The sequence below is a fragment of the Pyricularia pennisetigena genome, chromosome 3 (assembly GCF_004337985.1).
Source record: "Pyricularia pennisetigena strain Br36 chromosome 3, whole genome shotgun sequence".
Classification (NCBI taxonomy): Eukaryota; Fungi; Ascomycota; class Sordariomycetes; order Magnaporthales; family Pyriculariaceae; genus Pyricularia; species Pyricularia pennisetigena.
The window spans coordinates 3,075,338-3,096,396 of NC_043742.1; the positions used below are offsets into that span (position 1 = coordinate 3,075,338).

The 21,059-nt window shown below is 53.2% G+C and overlaps 6 protein-coding genes across 6 annotated transcripts; 1 reads left to right on the forward strand and 5 right to left on the reverse strand.

Moving 5' to 3' along the window:
* Positions 1-111: 111 nt before the first annotated feature.
* Positions 112-2,116, reverse strand: PpBr36_02625 (uncharacterized protein; the record flags this gene model as incomplete). The annotated part of the gene is made up of 2 exons (XM_029889804.1): positions 112-1,552; positions 1,761-2,116. The coding sequence occupies 2 exons, from the start codon at positions 2,114-2,116 to the stop codon at positions 112-114; spliced, it is 1,797 nt and encodes a 598-aa protein (XP_029753849.1).
* Positions 2,117-3,381: 1,265 nt separating this feature from the next.
* PpBr36_02626 (uncharacterized protein) lies at positions 3,382-4,805 on the forward strand (the record flags this gene model as incomplete). Its single annotated transcript, XM_029889805.1, has 3 exons — positions 3,382-3,580; positions 3,686-3,731; positions 3,836-4,805. 3 exons carry the CDS (start codon positions 3,382-3,384, stop codon positions 4,803-4,805), a joined length of 1,215 nt encoding a protein of 404 aa, XP_029753850.1.
* A 161-nt stretch (positions 4,806-4,966) lies between these two features.
* On the reverse strand, positions 4,967-7,136 carry PpBr36_02627 (uncharacterized protein; the record flags this gene model as incomplete). The annotated part of the gene is made up of 3 exons (XM_029889806.1): positions 4,967-6,508; positions 6,592-7,011; positions 7,083-7,136. The coding sequence occupies 3 exons, from the start codon at positions 7,134-7,136 to the stop codon at positions 4,967-4,969; spliced, it is 2,016 nt and encodes a 671-aa protein (XP_029753851.1).
* Positions 7,137-7,751: 615 nt separating this feature from the next.
* On the reverse strand, positions 7,752-9,928 carry PpBr36_02628 (uncharacterized protein; the record flags this gene model as incomplete). Its single annotated transcript, XM_029889807.1, has 4 exons — positions 7,752-8,436; positions 8,524-8,915; positions 8,977-9,700; positions 9,789-9,928. 4 exons carry the CDS (start codon positions 9,926-9,928, stop codon positions 7,752-7,754), a joined length of 1,941 nt encoding a protein of 646 aa, XP_029753852.1.
* Positions 9,929-10,967: 1,039 nt separating this feature from the next.
* PpBr36_02629 (uncharacterized protein) lies at positions 10,968-13,448 on the reverse strand (the record flags this gene model as incomplete). The annotated part of the gene is made up of 1 exon (XM_029889808.1): positions 10,968-13,448. The coding sequence occupies one exon, from the start codon at positions 13,446-13,448 to the stop codon at positions 10,968-10,970; it is 2,481 nt and encodes an 826-aa protein (XP_029753853.1).
* Positions 13,449-14,594: 1,146 nt separating this feature from the next.
* Positions 14,595-18,149, reverse strand: PpBr36_02630 (uncharacterized protein; the record flags this gene model as incomplete). Its single annotated transcript, XM_029889809.1, has 1 exon — positions 14,595-18,149. One exon carries the CDS (start codon positions 18,147-18,149, stop codon positions 14,595-14,597), a length of 3,555 nt encoding a protein of 1,184 aa, XP_029752994.1.
* Between the last annotated feature and the right edge of the window lie 2,910 nt (positions 18,150-21,059).

Genomic DNA, 21,059 nt, shown 5'->3' on the forward strand with positions numbered 1-21,059 from the left:
ATTCTTGGACCTGTTATGCAAAGAATACATCCCATAAACCCGGGTCCAGCTCAGACCAAACATTAACTCGTGCCTCTTTGTGCGCAACCTAGAACGGGAATTTCACGCGCATCATGTCGATTGACCAAAAGCAGCCATCTCAAGCTGTGCCCTATAGGCATCAGTCCCAATAAGTGCACTGTCTTCCCATTTATCCATCCAAATCTGTACACTTTCGGCGGTGTCATGCATTCTAAGACTCCTTAAAATCTCCACCGCACGGCTGCCATGAACAGCTGCGTCTGAAGTCCTTTTCAGATCTCTCGCAGACCCGGCAAGAGTAAATTGAATAAATGCTTGCGAGACTGATGGCCCTGGGGCGGTTGAGATGCCATGGCGCTCGAGGTTGGCAAGCAAGGTTTGGAGCAGTCGGTAAATGGTAGAGGCAGATCGCGCATGAGCCATCTCCCAGCGGACAAGCAGAGAGCAACGTTCCAAAGGAATACCCGCTGCAATGCTACCAAGGACAGCTTCTGGTAATGCGGACGTCGTGGGTGCAACTTGATACTGCTCGAGGCTCAGTATGTCATGCAGCAGCCGTTCAATGCCGTGAAAATATTCCTCTGCTACGTCCTCGGGACTCAAGACACGCAAGTAGCGGATATACCAATACAGCATCGCTGGCGAGCTGGGACCAAGAATACGATCCCATGTGACCAAATGACACTGGAAAGCTCTGGCTGCAGTTTGTCTGAGAGCAAGCATGGAGTCCGTATCTTTCCCCCTGGATATCTCTGCAAGCTTGGTGAGGACATGATGTATAGGGTGTGTCTCTGGAATCACCAGCACAGCGGACATGTCAGCAGCGTGCTGGAGGATCAGTGCGACTACTTCTGGTGCGACATCAGCCAAGAAGAGCACCGCTTCAAACAGAGAAAGGAGGGCTTCCAACGGTGCTTGCTGAATGAGGTCCTTTATTTGATCACATGCATGCTGCATGTATTCCCCCGCCTGGTTAGGGTCATTTTCTCTCATGAACAGTTGAATCATCATAATAGAATCCGCGAATGCGATTCCGAGACGGGTCGGCTGGGCGACCTTGGTGTAGTCGTCCCTGTCCGCTATTTCTGAGGCGCATGCTCGAGTATCCCACATCACTTCCTCAGCAACCTGGAAAATCGGCGAAGAGGACGGTGGTTGTTGGATCGGAGAAAGAGACAATCCTAGGGACATTGCTGGCGCCGGTAATGGTGGTTCCCTATAGTATGGCAGTGGTGATGGTGTGCGAATCGTGATGGACAGGTCGCCTTCTTGCGAAGGTGTCCTAGGGTTCTCCATGATGCTGCTACCTGCTTCGAAATTGTCTTCGATAAAGTCATCAACCGAAACCTTCCTACGTTGCAGGTACTTCTGGATGCGCTCGAAGTCGACTGGACGACCATTGATCTCAATGTGACTGTCTTTACCCTCGGCCTCCCTCCTCTTCTTCTCCAACAGAACTCGCTGCACATCTGATTCGCGATTGTATTTGATCAAGCCCCATTGACTCAGTCGGTGCTTGTACATCCGTGAGCTAAACTCATGTCAGCCTGTGAGAGTCATTGACATGGCTATAGACTGATGATTCTCCCTCCTTTCCCGACGACTGTATAGGTTTGGGATGCATTCACCCGAGATGCGTTCACTCAGCAGGCCAGGATACTGGCCGGAATAGAACCATGAAAATAGGAAGCATGGAAGAGTGACGGGAGGTGAGTGCTATCTGGGAAAAGTGGACCTACTTGGCGACGAAATCATGCTCCCGCTTCATAATCTCAACAATGTCGTTGAGTTTTCTGCCCTCGTCAATATACAGGCGTTTGATGGTGGACCGATGTTGCTCCCAGTTTTGTCTGCGAAGCTCCCTCTTCTTTGAGCGTTGGTTGGCGGATTCGTAGGATTTGCGGAGGTCCTGGTCGGACGATGACCCCGCGCCCGGGTCGAGAAAGCCACCCTCCTGGGATGTTGAACTCATCCCGTCGGTTGGAGGGTGCAAATTAAGCTCGGGAGCAAAGTGAGAGGATTTGAGAGATTTGTCTAACAGAAAACAATCCGAAAGCTGGAATCGGCAACTAACAGGCAAAGCCATCTGAGACATGGCACATGGATAGTGGGTGATCGCCTAGGAAGCACTAGGGAATTCCATCGGTCATATAAGAACAGGTGCAGAATGAGGTTGTAGATAACCGCCCGCAGGTAGCTATATGACTGGCAGCCAGCTTGATTCTGTCTTGGGAGTGTACGCGAACCGTGACAGTGCTTTCCGCTCGGCAATGAGAATTGGACCGGGGATCAATTACGGCCCAAGAGGTCATCGAGCTTCATAGCCCACGACTCGTGAAATTTAATTGTCCACATGTAGTTGGAAGAGCCTCAATGGCGTGAGGGAGCTTCCACGAGCTTGATCTCAATATAGGAAGACATGTCGTGGGGAGATGAATGCGGCGCAGCTTGGGGTGACCGCAATCATCCGCACTGAGCACCACATCTAGCACAACCCCGAGTCCCACCTTTAGAATTCATCGTTGCAAAATACAAGCTTGGCGGCGGGTACATTGAAAGGTAAGGCTGAGGAGCTCACGTTGACAGACGAACATGCACCCATACCATAGGTAGGCAGATGCCCAAGGTGTATGACAAAAGTACAATTTTCGCATGCCAAGCAACGGTTGAACATTGGAACCTGAAGGGGGGCAACTCGGGTGGCCGATGCTCTGATTGGACGTTGTGGAGTGGATACATTCTCACGTGACTTTGTATTCAGGAATGATTTTGCGAATTTCCGCAGTCTGGTAATATAGGAAGGCGCGACAGACCGGGCCTCGACTGGCAGGCAATCAATCAACCTTCTAACCGAGAACGGGGCCCCAGCATTTCCAGCTGCAGGTGTTTACTTAGCCCATTCAACTGTCGTCTGTGCAAAGAAACATAGAACTAACCCTCCCTAGGGCAACTGTCCAGCTACCACTCCGCTGCGAAGTAATCCAGTACCCTGTTTCTTTTCAGTCCCGCGGAACCGTTTTGCTTCAAGCGACGGATAAATCCACTTTGGAAGAGTGCTGCGCCACACACACCAAAGCGCCAGGACCCTTTTGCGACATTTCTACGAATAGCCTCACTGGTTATTCTGCTGCCTGGCACACCACACCCCAACTGCAGCTCTGCATATTCTCGACACGAGTCCATCCAAGGTTCGAGCCGGTGCAGCACAGCGCCATTGACACGATTCCCCACTTCGGGATCTTCGCTTTCTTCTTTCTCGATCGACGTCAGGTCGCGGGAAATCCCTTCATGAGGTAACCTAAGTTGCCTTCTAGAACAAGTCTTTCTCAAGGCAGCAGCAATAAATGCCGTCCTCTCGACATGACGCGTACTCTGCCCTGGAAGCGCAACGCGTCTTCCGTCTCTGCACCGAAGTCTGCTGTCACACCTCCATCCAGACATCCGCCGGCCGTCGACCCACATGTCAGCGGCAGCCCGAGGTCAGATCCGCCAAGGCCCGTGACAGGAGATGAGGAGGCGCAGCCTACGTATCCGCCGTATCGGGTTCCTTTAATCAAAAGTGAGTAAAGGCGTTCTGCAAGGCTTTCACTTTCACTTGCTTGTTTTCCCGTCAATAGGGTATCAAAGATGCATGTTGCACGCTGCTGTTTCTAACAAACGCCAGAGCGCTCCCAATCATCGTCACCCCCGCCTGCTCCACCAGAAGAAAGGTGAGCACACAGACTCTAGCGTGGTTGAATTAAAACAAGCCACAGAACGAGGTGCCAAGATAGATCTCAGTACTTATCATTGACTGACTCTGGTTGGTGTGCAGCTTTATGATTAGTGGTCTCGACGGCGACGACATATGGCGCATGGTGGAGGATGAGTTGCTTTCTGTGGCAGGCACTTTCACTGCGCACCTTCACAAGGCCCAGTACAAAAAGCTCAAGCGTCTAGCAGAGTCTCAAAACGCCAAAACAATCAGCGCAATTTCAAGGCCAGTGGCGTGCGACACAACTGATACAGTCAAACGACGCCAGATCCGCGAAGAGCTCGAGAGACGTCAAGGTGAGGCCATCAAGCGCTTGCGAGGTTCAAGCTCTGGTGATGGAAACAGTGCCAATGAAAGCGATGACGATGACGGACCAAGCCCTTGGGCCGGTACCGCCCTGCAGGGTCTCATGGACAGCCCCCGAAAGAAGGCCCCTCGTTTGATGAGTGACGTTTTCAAGAAGGCCGCTGCTGCCAAGTCTCCAATGTTTCGAAACGCTCAGAAACCAAAAGCAAGCCAATCAGGGAGCCTGTACCACAATACGAAGCTGGGCTCTTTGGAACCCCACCGCACCCAGGGTTCCTCTCCAACGGTCCGACGAGGCGCAGTCAATGATAGCGACCATACAACCCAGAGCGAGGATGATAGCGACGGTGATTTGGATGCAGCCCCTGCGTACCTGGGCCATGAGCGCCAGCACGCACGCTCACCTGCAGATGCACAAAGCCACCAGGGCCGGCGATCCAACACATCCCACACCACTTCTCCGGGAACTAGCGGCAGCGCGAACACTCGCCGGAGCGCAACTATCAGGGAACCACTGTGCACACTTGCGTCTTCCACGCGGCGCCCGCGCGTAACGCAGGACGATTCGGACTCGTCGGATGGAATTTTTGCACGAGCCAAGAAGAGAAGGGAGCGCCTTCGCGTGCAGCAACGGAGTGAACAAACACTAGGCAATCCATCGCAGGGTCGAGAAGCAGAGAAGAGCAAGGATACGAAACTAGACATTGTACCTTCTTTCATCTGAACAGGACGATGTTAGTAGAGAGGCGTAGACACACACCCACTGGATAATGACGCGATGGCGGCCTGTTGTATACCATAACGCAAGAAGCCTATGGGCATCAAGCATGCGGATCTGGACCTGCGTTGCGACCTTCTTAAGAATTACACAGCGGGTTTATCCATTCAGGATTGCTCCACAGCAGGATTGCCATGCGTCGCAGCCATCGCATCCTCGACCAGCACGCTGCAGTTCCGTTCCTGTGTCGACACTGCCACATCCTGTGCCGGATTCGACTTGAAAAAGTTGACTGGCTTAAGCCCAACGACCATCTTTTCGCACGGCATGACCGGCCAGTCTTCAACGCGCGGGTTGTGGGTCGATCCAAACGTGTGCCAGACGACGATATCTCGATCCCTAACGCTCCTGTCGACACGATTGTCGATCCAAGACGAAATGCCCTCCCCTCCGGCAGACTGCATCGTCCACCGCCCAGCGGGGAAGAGTTCGTCGTCCGAGTGACGCGTCACCCATACGGCGTGGGATGCGTACTCGGACCGCCGCGCGTGGAACGAGGTCGGGTCGGCGAGGAGCATTTGGCTGTAGCATGGGAGGAGCTTGAAGCCGACGCCGCCGCCCGTAACGGGGTTTTTGACGTTTTCGTTGACCATCTTGAAGGTTCTGTTCTTGGTGAAGTCCAAATCCAGCCCGCATTCTGCCTCCACGACCTGCGACTCGGTCTCGAAACCCATCCCAAACGGGTTCGCGTCACCCGGGGGCATCGGTCGCGTCTCCTCCACGACCAGAGAGTTGGAGTGGCCGTCGATGGCGGGGTCGATTCGCAGGCAGAAGAGGTGCTGGTGGAAAGGTGCAAACACCCCCGGGGCCACAACCGTGCCGTACCGTGGAGGGTTCGGCTCGTCGATGTCGATGGGTGAAGTCGATACGATTCCCGTGGCTCGCACCTCGTAGAAGATGCTCCCATCCTGGTGGAAATTCCATATGAAGATGTATTCGTAGTTGCTCACGGTAATGATCGTTTGCAGAACCAAGACCCGTGAGCGCGTGACGACCGCGTTGCCGGTCCGGTAGTTTGTGTGCTTCCACAGGATCCCGTCGTCAACCTCGTGGCAGCAAATGACGTTGGGCATCAGTAATGGGTCTCCTGACGCGGTGGAAAGCCAGCCGTCAAAGTACTTGATGTGGCCCAGGCAGTCACACCCCAGCTTCAGGTTGTTGGCGTTGATACCTGCGCCGTCGTTGCCGAGGTCAAATGCGCCCTTGCGGGGATAGGGGCGCCGAGGATCGGCATACGGAACGAACATCTCGGAGAGGGACAGGCGGTAGAAGAGGCTACGATTGTCATACCTCACGTCATGGAGAACCATGCCCTCGCGGTAGTTGAAGCTGACGCGCATGGAGAAGTTCTCCCAGCTTATGTGACTCCCTCGGACTGTGAACGAGGGTCCGTCTGGTTGGTTGACAAGATAGGGTTTGGTCGATGCCCGTGAACCTTGTACGAGATCCGGGTGGTATTCGCTGTTGGTGTGGATCTTGCGGCGGTCGAATGGCTTCTCATGCTCAGTAGTCGTCCTCCCGTCGGCACCAGAGGGAAGGCGGTAGATTTTGGTGACCTGAAGATTGCCAGACACCTCGGCGCAAAGGTCAAGTGGATAGGCGTAATAATTGGCATCATCGTGATCAGAAAGACGCATATAAAACCACGCCTGACCGGGACTTTGGGTTAGCTGCGGCTGCTGTTGCTACTGCGAGACTTGTATTCCCGTATTTTTCAAGGGCTATACTATACCATTGCCAGCCTTTCTGTCATATCATTTTCTCCATCCGTGGCATAACTCCACGGCTCCACGATGACGACCGCTCCTTCTGGGAGTTCTAGTTGTTTGATCTCATCTTGGACTCTGGGATCTGCCATGGTTGCTTCGGCAACATTCTGCATGAAGACTGCGTCGGTGAACGAATGTCGACCCACGAGTTCCTCGTCCTTGACAAGCCTCTCCGCATCGAGATTGACGATTATGTCATGCAGCTTGCTCTGAATAAAAACTTGCACCCTTGCAAGCCGGTCAGGGTTTCTGTTGTGGGAGGACTGCCCCGCAGCTTCGGCTTGTAGGAAAGTAACCATCTCATCTTTGGGGGGCTCCTGCAAGGTGATAGCCCGGAAAGCGAGCTGGGAATCGGCATGGGCTTTGCGGACGATGTCAGCTGCCTGGTTTTTTTTATTTATTTTTTATATCAGTAATGGCTACTTTATGCAACCTTGAGGTTATCGGTACCAACATGTGTAATCTCTTGGGGACCAAGAGGGTCGAAGGGATGTGGAGACACTGGCATTGTGCAACACGGAGTGAGCGAGATGCTTGTTGCCTAATGAGCACGGCAGGCTAAAAAGCGGCGAAAAGTACGTTGCGCTGTAAAGCTGAATGAGCAAGAAAAAGCAACAAATACAGGATTCTCTACATTGGGGCAGAAGTAAAACCTAACCGAAAGGGCCGTTTTTGATAGCGGCCCATGCGGCTCCGGGTTCTCGGCATGTGGACGGAGCCGACCGAGCTGATGCGGGGTATGCGATTATCTAGTCCTTGGGGCTTGCTGGGTTGTGTGTTGATAAACACTAAGCATGCATGCGGTAGCCTTGAGAGGGGGAGATATGATAAGAAGAGGTCTGGACAATCATTGTCCGTCCTACCGACCTACCTATTTGATTGAGCTGCCTGCGTATATGCCTAATTCCTGCTACCTATTTTGTACTTGTATTGGTAACAGGCGTATTGTACAAAAAAAGGGAAAAGAAAAAATATTCATATAATTATATATATTTTAAATAGCTATGCCCGAGGTGAGCGGTATGCTCAAGCACCTGTTCCATGTTCTATCGCCATATGAATGCAATCAGATAACAAGACGTCGAGCTCATGTCGGCATAACCAACCACGCACCACACTACACTCAAGCAACAACGGACCAGTCGAGCAGCGCAACAGACCACTGCGGCAGCTTGAAAGTGAAGCCGTTCTGTCCAGCCGTGACGTTCCTCGTCTCGGCGACGACGACGTCGGCGGCTCCCAGCACGTTCTCGTTCAGAGGATCCGACGACGTCAAGACGGTGAGCTGGGCGCTGCTGCCCTCGACGACGCCGGGGAAGACGACGTCAAAGTCGACCTCGTCGGCGTCGCCGGTGACGTTGTAGACGGCGGCCTTCCAGAGGAACTTGTTGGCGTCGGCATTCCTGCCGGCGACCCAAAAGGCCGGGTTGTACTCGGCGCTGTTGTCGACGGGCAGCACCTCGGTGAAGCGGGCGTTGCTGAAGAGCTTGATGACGTGGTAGCTCGTCGACAGCGTCGTGGCCGACGTGTTGGCGTTGAAGCTGATCAGGTTGGGGCTCCACTGGTACTGGTCGACGTGCTGCAGCAGCGGCGCAAAGGCGCTGCCGTAGATCTTGTCCGGGTGCCGTTCGTTGCCGATCCAGAAGACGGCCTCGGCCACCGACGCGATCCACCACGGCCGCTCGCGGTGGTCCTTCCAGAGCACCTCGTTGCCGTTGGCGCGCGCCACGCCGTACTCGCCCACGAGCACCTTGTGGTTGCGCGAGGTGCCTTCGTCGTCCCAGAGGGTGAAGTTGCGCACGGCACCGCTGAGGGGTTCGGGGTTAGCATGAATTGGCAGCAGTCGAGGAAAAGAAAAAAAAAAAAAAAGAAAAAAAAAAAAAAAAAACACTTACTTGGGGTTTCCATAATCATGATAGTCCAGAACAACATCCTCGGGTATCGGATCGGCTATCTCCACAGTCGAAGCCAGCAGTGTCACCGTCGGGTAGGCGGCCCGCAGAGCATCGTAGAACATGCGGAACCGATACTTGTTGTACGAGTCCATACCGGCCGAGAAGTGGTCCTCGTTGCCGATGCCGACAAAGTTGATCTTCCAAGGCTCCGGGTAGCCGAGGGCCGCCCGCTTGGCCCCGTACTCGGTGCTGGCATCCCCAGTAAGGAACTCGAGCTGGTTGAGCGCGTCCTGGATGAATATTCCAAGCTCCTCTTCGGGGGTCACAATGCCCTTGAGGTAGAGACCGGCCCAGACGATGAGGATGGGCTCGAGCTTCATGTCGTCGCACCACTGGAACTCGTGCATTAGTCACTGGAGGCTGCTTGCACAGCATGTGTTGGCATCGACTTACCAGCATGTACTCAATCAGACCAAGGCCATCAGTGTTGAAGTAGGTCCAGGCCCCGGTCCTCCCTGGGCGTTGCTCCAAGTCGCCCAAGGTTTCGTTCCAGCGCCACCTGGAACCGGCCCAGTGACCCTGAAGGTTGTTACCTCCAGGAAACCTCAGGAAGCTCGGGTTCAGATCCTCGATGGCCTTCATGAGGTCCTTGCGCATCCCATTCTTGCGGTCCTTGTAGGTGGGCGGGAACAGGCTGATCAGGTTGAAGTAGAGCGTCTGGCCGGGCTTCTCGGGGACAAAGGTCAGGGCGAACCGGCACTTGTGGCCGTGGGCTGCATCGGGGGTGATGGTGAACTCGTGCTTGGTCCACTCGCCATCGACAGACCGCGACTGGATCTTGGTGCTGGCGTAGACGGGGTTGACGTTTGCCGCGTCGCGGAAGGCCGCTGTAAAGTTTCCTTTGTACTCGCCCATGACCCAGAAGCTGCCGGTGTACGTCTGGGGCAGGACGTCGATGCCCCAATAGCCCGGGTTCGAGATGCCCACCTCCTCGTCCAGGCCATCGACCGTGGCGCGGACCGAGACCGAGTAGGGCAGCGAGGGCGACAAGGGCTTGGGGGTGTCTTTGGTCAGCTGGACGCCGGTCACGGAACCCTGCTTCTCCCAGGGGCTCAGGGTAGCGGGCGTAAATTGGTCGCCTTGAAAGGCCCGGTTGCGGATCAGCTCGGCGTAGATGCTGCGTGTAGTGTGAGCCACAACGAACAAGGTTAGATTTTGAACTTGTGTATTTTTGTTTGTTTTATCAGGTGATACTTGTCACTCACCCTCCATCGCCACTGTGGTTGATATCCTCAAACATGAGCCCATAGGCCAGTGGGGACGCCTTCTTGCCATTGTCCGGTGAGACCTTGATGGTTACGGCGACGGCAGAAGCCGCAAGGCCGACGAGGTGTAAAACTCGCATCTTGAAAAGAATACAGCGGACTGAGTTCTTCTCTTCTGCTGCTGCCGGCTAGACACCACGGGGAGGGAGGAGACGGACGCAGCATCGTGATCGACAGAGGCCCGAGGATGCCACCTATATATACGTGTATACCTTTGCCAGCCCTTGCGCGAACCAGGTATTCCCCGCCGCACACAAGACGACTTGGTCTTTCCCGTCAACCAAAACAAAACAAAACAGAAAAAAAAACACAAGAAAAAAAAAATCATAGTTTTTTTGACCGCGATTTTCCACAAGAGCCCCATCGACGTCGCATCCTTCTCCGCATCTCCCAGTGCCGACCAGACCCGACCTTTGCTGTAATCGGCAGCTTCCCCGTACCCAGTACGCCATCGACAGAAGCTCTCCCCGCACCGAGTCGCGCGAGCCCCATCGCTTTTGATGAGCCGCTCCAATTGCGCCCCTGGGTGCGGAGTCGTTTTCGGGGAGGGTTTGGCACATGTAACTGCTTGCGTCGCTTCCTTGCAACGTCTCATTCGTTTGGATCGCGATACCAAAGTAGCAAAGGATGGGGAAGAGGGTGGGGGAAAAAGAAAAATAAAAAAGATTTTCGTCATTTCGTTTTCGTTTCTGGTGTCGTTGTCACCTGGGTCGACTCCGGCTTGTGAACCTGCTGACCTGACCTTACCTGACCTCGGTACCAACGTTGCATTTTTCCCCTCAATATATTTTCTTTGCTTGCCACGAGCTTTGCCCGACAATGTTGCATCAAAATACCCAAAGTTTGGAAAACAAAAAAAAAACAAATCCTCGCACTCAGTACACCACTGAACCGCCAGATCGGTAGCTAGGCAAACAAGAAGGTACAAATAATGTATCTATGCCAATTGATTCCAATGATTTCCAGCAATTTTGTTGCGTCGTTTTGAATCAAGGTGTATATCGTTCCAAGTGTAAATGATTCTTTCCAAGTCAAAAAAAATAAAATAAAATAAAATAAATTGGCTTTTCCCATGCATGTACGCCTTTCTAGACAGTATGCTACCCACTGTTTACAAAACTACCCGATATTAAACTCACTGGCACCCGCACCTACCATCTTCATCATTTTCTTCATCCTCCTGGCCCTCTCAGCCTCGTCATCGTCTTGGTTATTCAAACCATCACCGTCGTCGCCCTTGGCCGTCTTCTTCCCACCACTATTCGTAGCCGATGGCTTGACCGTCCGCCTCTGAACACCGGCTCCAATACCACCGGGTGCCTCCCTCAGTCCAAACGCCTTTGCCATGTGTCCCAGGTGTAGTTGCGTCATGTCAAAGTAGACGCGCTCGTCACGCACGTGCGTCGCGTACGCGCGGATGTGGCTCCGGAACGCCTGGCGGCCAGAGGCAAGGAGCGTACCTGTCGCGCCGTCGCTGCTCTTGGGGGCGGGTTTTCCGAGTTTGGTCGATGCGCCCTTCTTTGAGTTGGACCCTTTACCGGCATTGTTCGAGGCTTGAGAAGAGGCATCTGATGCGAGCAGCCTCTGCTCAAGGTGAAGTTGGAGCGCCTCTGCTCGGGAAGTCCAGGTCTGCTTCTTGGAGTCGAGCTGTTTTTGCTGCTCCGTATCTTGCCCGTCGTCGCTTGTGGTTGTAACGGGAGGCAGGTCGATGTTTGAAGAAAACCCTGCTTGCAGCACCGAATCGTACAATTGCGGCGTCAAAGCCGTCGAGGCATTCTTCTGCAGCAGACCGACGTAACCCTCCTCACACCCAGGTTGCAGAAAGAGTACCGCCTTTCCTGGGCGGCCTGCACGGGCCGTCCTACCTATCCGATGTACGTGGTCGGCGACGGCGAACGCGGGATCATACTCAATTACAAGATCGACGGCCGGCACGTCCAAACCACGAGAAGATATGTCGGTCGTGATCAATATGGAAGGGTCTTTAGACTTGGAAAAGGAGTCGAGGGTCGCGGTTCGAACAGGCTGCGCTAGTGAGCCGTGGAGCTTGTGGAGAGTAATGGTCGTGTTTGCGGGAGAGGTGATATAGCAGGCTCTGGCTACTGTCGACTCGGTGTGATTTGTAGCTGGCTTGCTCGGCTTGGTCTCTTTGGGCGGCGTATCAGGCGTCTCGCCTGCGTCTTTGGGGACTCTCTTGGGTGTAGGTGGTGCGGCGGCTTCTTTGAGCTCCTTGATCGGCGATCGCAACAGATCAAAGTGAAAGTCGACTGAATCGGCGCATGATATAAAAATAATGGCCTTCATCACAGACCCTCGTCGTGCAAAGCATGACTTGAGGAGTGCAATGAGCGTGACAAGACGGAGTTTTGCAGGCACAACCAGGTACGACTGCTTCAGCTGCGAAGGCGCAGCAAAGACAGCCTCACTCGCTTCGTCCCCCTCTTTTGCCGCCTCGGCACCATCAACTTTGATGAGCTCAGTTTTGTCGGCTTCCAGACTGTATTCTCCCAGCCTCCTGACCTGCGCATGGTCGAGGGTGGCCGAACACAGCACCGTGACTCTCCTGGTGGGGAGTGCCGGCTCCAGCTGGATGCCGTCCGGGTTGATCTTCTTCAGCGGCGCCTCGCGCATCTTTGAGACGATCTCCTTGAGGTCATCCATGAAACCCATCTCCATCATGCGATCACCTTCATCCAGGATCAACCAGCGCGCCAGGCTGACGTCCAGAACCTTTGTATTGTCCAAGTGATCCTTTAGACGACCAGGCGTGGCAATCAGAATGTTGATCCCCTTTCGTATCCGTGCCTTCTCCGAGTGCTTGCTCTCACCGCCAATCACGGTTGTGCTGACGATCCACGGAGCGCACCGCAGCAGTTTCTCCAGCACCGTCGCAATCTGCTTGCATAGCTCTCGCGTGGGCGCCAGGACTATGGCAAACAGGCCCGAGTTGCGGTGGATCTTCTTCTTCTTTGCATCCTTGGAGATGGTCCCATCCTCGTTTTGGTTGAGCGCCAGGATTCGGTTGACGATTGGCAGCAGGTAGGCCAACGTTTTTCCGGAACCCGTCTGGGCCTGGAGGAAGGCGTCTTCGTCCGTCGTGACCAGGTGTGGCACGGCCCGGTGTTGGATCGCAGTCGGGGCCTTGAGCTCGAGTTTGGCGGAAAGGTGCTGCGCGATACGGCGCGAGAGACCTAGTGCGGCAAAAGTCGCCGCCTCGTCGGACAACGGGGCATTGGACGGCAGCGTTGGTTCGGCGGCCTCTTCAGCGGGGGCGGTCTCGGGCTCGTCAAAGTTGGTCACCGGGGTAGGGTTCGAGGTGAAGAGGCGAGAGGAGACATGTTGCGACCTCGGACCCGGAGCCTGAGGTCGGAATCGCCGTTGTATTTCTGGCGCAGCGCCTTCACTGAGCCGTTGCCGTTTGGCAGGAGCAGGGCCGACGTCGTCGGCGACAGCGTCGTTAGACTGGGAACCGGTGAGACCCCGCTTCACGCTTCTCTGCAGTCGGTTTCGTTCCCGCCAGCGACCGCCCGTGAATTTAATCTGAGGCTTTATTGGCCCTTCCCCAACCTCAAAGTTGATGAGCAAACCGTCGTCGTCCATTTCGCTGCTGACTTGTTGATTTTGCGATCGGGAAAGGATTCTGCCGCCGCTGCTTCAGACCATACGAAACCTGCGCTTGAGCTTGAGTTGGGCGGACAAAATTTCCAGAAACTTTCAGGGCTTATCTTATCGCCCATTCAATCATTTGACCCCACAGTTGAGTTGCCCCATAACATGGCAACATCCGTCTCTTTTTTCACATATTTGTAGCAGTGAACGATGATATATGTTACAATACTTCAAGACGTCAAGGTGTATGCAAGTGACGATGGGGTAACGGGTTGCAAATTATAAAGCAAATATCCCTTAACAGAAAATCCATACCCAAGTATCAATTCAACACAGATAATTTTTGCCATAGTTGATTTTATTGGCTTGAATAGGTAAAGTATGATACACAGAGCGACCCAAGAACAGGCGGAACTGTCCTGTTTCTTCAGCACAAAGAGCCATGTTCTTCCCAGTTTAACCTCCTTTCCCTTCCCTACCTCCCTGAAGAACACCACAGTATGCTGCCGATTCCCACATGAAAAAAAAGAAGTCAATGCCATGCCTGTTTTTCCCCACCCTGTTTCCCCTTGAAGTCGCTCCCTTTCTTTTTTATGCTCGAAAATATCTTTCTTTTCTTTTGCTGTGTATGTGCGTGAGAGGAGATTGGTCTATGGTGTCGGTTAAGGCTCAAGCCATTAGGCGGGCCAGGAAGAAAAAAGAAGAAGAAAAAAATGGGAAGAAACTGAAAAAAGAAATAACACTGGCAGCAATTCGAGACGAAACACAAATGTGCCCCCCATGTTGCGCCGGGATTCCAACGCCACACTTGCGCCAGCCATTTTTAGCAAATCAAATCAAAGACAAAGGAAAGGTATGTATGACTGGTGAGAATAAAATGTCTGATATGTTGCAAAAGAAACCTAGAGCCCCACCGGTGGACGCGGTACGAAATGAAAACGAGCTGAGACATATGAGAAAGATATGATATTCGCACCGAATATCGCAAAAGCAAGTTTTAACTCAATTCCAGCAGCCTCCCAAAAATTAATCCACAGCCACCGAGGGGTATCAAAACAAACGCAAAAGAGTTATCGCAAGAGACAATTCGATGTGTATGCAAGGGAAAATGTCAACGAAAATGAAACCCAGAGACTTTTATGGCATCGTGGCAACCTCCTCGACTTCACCACTGCTGCCACCACCGCCGCCCAGCAGCTCAAGAACCTTGTTCACAACGGCGCTCGGATAGCCACGTCCCAACATCTCAGACACAACTCCCTTGGCTCCCTCGCGCATCTCCACAGCGAGATATGCTCGCGTCATGGCCTCGTAGGTGCTCGGCTCGCGGCGCTCCCGCCCAACCGACTCGTAAACCTCCTCAGCCATGGCAATGTTGTTTACAGCTGCCCACCCATGGATGAGGGTGTTGGCGATGTAAGGCGTCATCTCAACCCTGCGCCGGCGCATCTCGGCCAGGTGGGGCTGAGTGGCAGCGACGTCGTGGTTGGCTACCATAGCTTCGAACAGGGCCTGGAAGAGGCAGGCTGATGCCGGGATAGCAGCATCGGCCATAACAGTCTCAAAGATGCTTTGGGCGCCTGGCAGGTCGTGGAGAACGCAGCCACGAGCATGAATCAGAGAAGCGTAGTGAACTGCCTCGGGCTTCTGGCCTGACGCACGAATGGCCTCAAGCACAGCCTCGGCAGCCTCCATGTCGACAGGCTCGAGAGTAGCGTGCGTGTCAACCAGTAGCTTATAAGTGTGGGCAGTGGGCCTAATTCCCTTGGCCAGCATGCGGTCATAGTATGCCAAAACCTTGGTCTTGTCACGCTTGGTGGTCAAGAAGAACTGCATCATGCTGTTGTAGGGTGCCGGGCGGGCCTTGTAGTTGGGCATGGCCTCCATCTCGTCAAACAGCTCCTCGGCGAACTTCTCGTCAGAGACACGGCACAGCGCGTTTACTATCGTGCCATACGTGACGCTGGTCGGGCGGATTCCAAGAGCACGCATCTCCGCAAAGTAGAAAAGACAATCATCGATGCGGCGTGCCTTGCCGAGCTTACCAATCAGCGCGTTGTACAGGAACGATGATGGCTCCACACCCTCGACCTTGGAACGCTGGAAGATCTTGACAGCTTCTGTAGCCTCATCAAAAGTCTTGGTGGACTCCTTCAGCGTCGTGATGTAAAGTCCAAAGGTGTTGGCGGAAGGGGCGGCACCAATCTCAAGGAGCTGACGGTGGAACTGTTCAGCGAGGTTCCTGTAGCCGAGAGTTAGGCAAGCGCCAACCATGGCATCCAAGATTGATGACCAGCCGTAGCGTACCGTGGCATACTGCGGCTGCAGAGGTACATCGGTGTGGGCCATGGCTAGAATGTCATTGCACAGATCCATCTTGCCCTCCCTCGCTGCTGACGAAATCAGCTTTGCGTACGTGATATACCGCGGGTGACGGCCAGCGCGGCGCATGTTGCGGAAACGGTTGAGGGCGTCATTGAGCTTGGGGCCTTTGCGACCGTGTGAGCCCTCGAGATCGTCAGCAATTAATGAGGAGCCCTTGAAATCGGTGTTGTGTGCATATGGGTCGAATGTGTCCTCGAAGCTAGAGACGGTTGCAGTGGAGGGATATGGTGATGCCGAGAGGATAGTCTGTGGCGGGTATGAAACGAGAGAAGCAGATTCCCGGGGATCCAAGATGCCACGATCAGCCATGAACTTGGCAATAAATTCGGCTCCCTCCTCAACCTCATCCAAAATTGCCGGCCTAGTGTCGGCGAGCGCGCGTATCCTGTCGAACATCATCTCTGACTGCGTCAAGCCCTCAACCACTTCGCCGGAGCCAATCATGGCAACGGCATACATGGCAGTAGGCTCGATGAAGTTTGACGTTACGGCCACACCAGGGCTGGACAGTACACTCCAGTACCTGGATGCAGCCGTGACATCGCCAAGGCGTACGCTAAGAGCCAGTAGCGCCATGGCCGAGGATGTGTGCATGGTCGGCTCCGAGAGTTGAGCAAATGCAGCGGCGGCGGTGTGATGGTCACCATTATCGGCGGACAAGCTGGCAACTTCGCTCATGGTCTGGTCTCTTGTCTCATCTTCGACTGCTTGAGCCCACATGAAAGCCTCCTGGTAGATACCCCTGTGCAGCAAGCCCTTGACAAAGCCAGCACTGATAATAGCATCCTTGATATCGACAGCCTTGGCGTCATACTCCTGTATTATCTTCTTGTAGAAGCTCATGGCGCCGTCGAGCTTGTCAGAGATGACATATGCGTTGATCACTGCAGCATACACTTGTGAGTCCAAGCGGTCCAAGAGGGTTTGCTCGCCGTTGTCGTTGGCGATAGCCAGTGTTTTGTACTCTGTGTAGCATTCCACGGCGCTAACCAAATCTCCAGCATTGGCAAATGCGGTGATCATGGCTGGGAAGGTAGCCGCGAAAGGGGTAGCCTGGCTGAACTCCATATGCTCAAACAGCTGAACCATATCGGACAACCGACCAGCCTTCGCGCATGCCGAAATGAGCTGATGGTAGGTCTCAGAAGAGTACATGGCCTTATTAGCCATGACAGAGTTGTCGAAAAGCTTGATGGCAAGGTCAAGACGGTCGTCTTCGCACAGGATTGCATGCTCGAACTCGTGGGAGGCAAGCATGAATTTGCCCGGCTCATCCATGCCACCAAAGCGAGCCCTCTTCTCCTCGAGGCCCAGCTTTTCAGCCGCAACCTCGAGAGAACGCGCCGCTAATAAACCAACCAGGATGTTGTATGTGTCGGAATCAGGAGAGACCCGTCGCCTCAGCATATCGGCATAGACATCAAGAGCCTTTGATACGATCTCGATTTTCTCCGAAGGAAGCTGAATGGCGGCCATGAGCAGCGCATTGTAAGCAGTGGAGGTCGGCCTAATACTAGTGACGACCATGGCCTCAAAAACAGCCGGAATCTCGGCATAGCGACCTGCTTCGGCGAGCTTCGTGAGGTGCTCAGCATAGGCAAGAGACTGCGGATCAACCGGTGGTGTGGCTGTCCTGGCAATGCTGGCCGGTGTTCTCGTCCTCGAAATGGGAGTGTAGGACCGGGAAAGGGCATCGTTCAGAGCTGGAGAGCCAGATCTTAATGAGCCCTCCTCTTCCAATGCCTCTAGCTGTCTTCTGTGCTCAATTTCCAACTCGAGGGCGGCGTCGATGTGCGCCAACACTGCCTCTTCCTCTGGTGTTATCGATCGAGTGACAACATCTTCCGATGCATCCTCGGCCGTGGCAGCTCTTGGTTCCCCGCCCAACAGGATGGATGCCGGTGATGGCTTCCACTCGATGCGCTTTGGGAACTCATACTGGACCCATTCCTCATCTACTTCATTTCCATGCTCCTTCGCCGCCTCATTCTTCTGCAAGTTCTCATAGTATGCATCTAAACCACCATGACCTCCCGCTGTCGTATCATATCTATGATCTTTTGAGAGACCACTGACGGCGGATGTGTTTGCTGAAGGGTGAAAGGCGTTCTGGAGTGCGATCGTAGAGGAGAGCCGTCCAATGCGGGTTGTGGTGCTGTTGCGCCGCGCAAAGGACGGGCGGTTCTGGGGGTTCAGAACATTGTGGTGAGTGGCGGCGACGACCGATTGGGCGTAGCCGTTGGTGAAAGACTTGGAAAATCCTTGGCGGATGAAGGTCTGGTAGATGGAGGAGTAAATAGAGGGCATTTAGAAAGGGCCAATTAAGGAAAGAAGCTATAGTTGAAAAGAGTTGTGAGTCAGCCTTTGCATGCTTCAATTTTGCGCCTGAGGACCCGACTCGGTGTCTGGGGTGAAGAGTCTAAACAAATCCGGCGCAGATATTGACATCCAATCTCAAAGGTATAGAACCAGACATATCACAAGTAAACCTGGTATGTCATGCTCTGTCGCGCTAGAGTTGAACAAATCTGACCACATGTGACGTCGAGACACGCCACTATTCCCGTCCTGTGGGAGGATCCAAGACTTTTTTTCCCCTCTGTAGCAGGCGCGGAAACGGGGTTCAAGGGAGATTGGTCATAGACTTACGGTATCAAGAAAATAAAAGTCGCTATTGCAGGTTCATTTGACAGCACCTGAGCCGTCAAACAAACGCGCCAATTGTAAATTATTGATGATGGGTTTACCAAAAGAATGGGAAGGGTAGGGTTGGAGGGAGAGAAGTGAAGGATGTCCCTTTGGTGATATGGGCGTCAGGATGAGTCCCAAGAGCGTGGGCTGGCTTCTTTTCCGCGCACACGACCCCCTTGAAAGCTGGATGGATGGAGCTTTCTTCTGGATTTGGTGCATATGGGAAAAATCGGGAACGCCAATGTTGGAAAGCTGCATGGGGCATGGGTGGGGTCGGGACTGAAAATAGTGGATGTGTGACTAACTTCTCCCCTTAGCCCCATACCATTTTGATTTCTTCTCCAAATGAGGCCTCGGCGAAAAAACAAATATCGGATCGCAAATAAGTCGACGAGAAGGCATCTGACTCGACGCGACAAGTGGTTGGTGGTGGCGATGGCGGAGGCGAAAGTGTTTGGATCTTTTACTTTCTCTACTGCGCCATCCTTCCTCCTCTTTCTTCATGACGCTTCCTCCGTGCATTCATTTCTTCTGTTGAAGACACGCGAACAAGACAGTCTCTGTTACCCTGAATCTCAGCCCAACATTGCCTTCGACGATGCAGCGCGAATTTGTCTCCGATGATGACGACCTCGATTGAGTGTTCCAACGACGCGTCAGCCAATCAAAATTATCCAATTGGCTGGAGTCGACGGGACTGCCGGCTCCTTCGGAAGCACCTCCGTAGCTGCCAGCTTTATGCACGCTAACCGTAAAAGACCCAGCGAGCGGAAAATGTAACGTACTAGGGGGAGAAAACACAGCCAGCAGCAAGGGAGAAAAGTGCCAGCAAACCGAGATGGCTGCCTCCTAGCCAGGACCAGTGGTTCCATCCGTTGTTCCATGTCCCCGGTAAGTGCACGAATGCGCTTGTTGGAAAATTCGACGTGGTTCTGTCTCGAGGAAAGGGGCAGGGGTCGGGGGAAAGAGGCCGACAAGGATAACAACCATTCAATTTGTTCTAGAAATTAGGGAGGAAAGCATATCCGGCAACCCTAGTCTTTTCCATTGACCCTTTTTTTTTTCTCCCTCGCAAAAACCCTGAAAATTGCTATTGCAAAACTCGCGGGTTTCGGGGGTTCGAACAACGCCAAACAGTCGTTAGGCCCAGTTCTAATGGATCCTGCAAAGCCAATGCACAGTCGTTGAAAACTCCATAGAAGGCACGGAAATTTGGCAGGGCCATGGCAGACTTGTGATCGGCACCTGTGGTGGGTCACGGACTGAAAGCATCAGCTTGTCACGAGTTCTGTCGGCGAAAAAGAACCGCGTCAGCTGCCTCAGGAACTTCGGATCGCGTTTGTTTGGCACAGCCCGCTCACAAACATTCGGCGCTTGAATTGAGCCGGCTTATTCGGACTCGGCTGCATATATAAACACTTCACCCGCCTAATCCCGATTAAAATCGATATCACCGTTCGATCACGGCCGGGAGCCGGTATGGGGCATATTCTTTCGCATTTGAAAGGATTTGAGCGACATTCTTGATTTCATTTTCCTCCCGAGTCGTGCTTTATGCAGGTCGACATCATGGTGACGGGGATACTTGGCAGCCTTTTTTTTTCCCTCACTTGCTTCTTTCAATCGCGTCTGCTTGCCTGCTCTGCGCCTAATTATCCGGGTTCCCCAGGTCTTCGAAAGTAGTACGGAGGAACTTTCAGATGCCAGTTCGTCTATGACAAGGTCCGTGTGATTTTGGATAATCACTACTATGTATGTAGTAAGGTGTTGAAGTAAGTGAACAATGCTCGAACTGCCGAGGCACTGATTAAGTTGAAGCTAGCAACAAACACGGCGTAAACAAAAATAAGGTTTTTTTTTTTTTTTTTTTTTTTTTTTTTATCTGTGAAAACCCATCTGTCAATTGGTTCAACAAAGTGGAACCGAGCACCTTAACGGCCACCAATATAAAATACCAATTTCTACTCACCCACCGAATATATCCTGGCTTGCCTGGCCATACATAACATTTTCCGAGAAGAAAAAAAAAATTCATATGAAGTAGTTTGGCAAGTGTCAAATTTTACCAAATGCAAGCGACAACGTTGAAACGACAAAGGCCGATCCACAAAGATTGGCACGGGAGTTCCTGGCGATCTGGCCATCGAGTGGCAACGTCACTGAAGCTTGCGATCATCAGGGAATCATTCACTCCAGGCAGGCGAAGGGATGCGAACTCTCCTTATCAGCTATTGGTCCTATGTTGTGACAATTTTGAGCAATTAGATCCCAGTCCGAGCATGCGCATCTGTCTACTATGGTACTATGAGTACAGACCATTTCGTCCCAATCCAAGTTCGCCGTACTGTTTAGGTCACCCCACCATCAATCACCTTGAACCCCGCATTTTGAGCTAGCTACATGTGCTCCGTACCTCAAGCTTCCCTTGCTTGAGCTACATAGACTTCCGAGCGGAAGTCTCAGCTCAGGCGCACTCAAAGATCAATTCACGAATAAAGTACCAGTTACAGTATCTTTTCCGTCGGG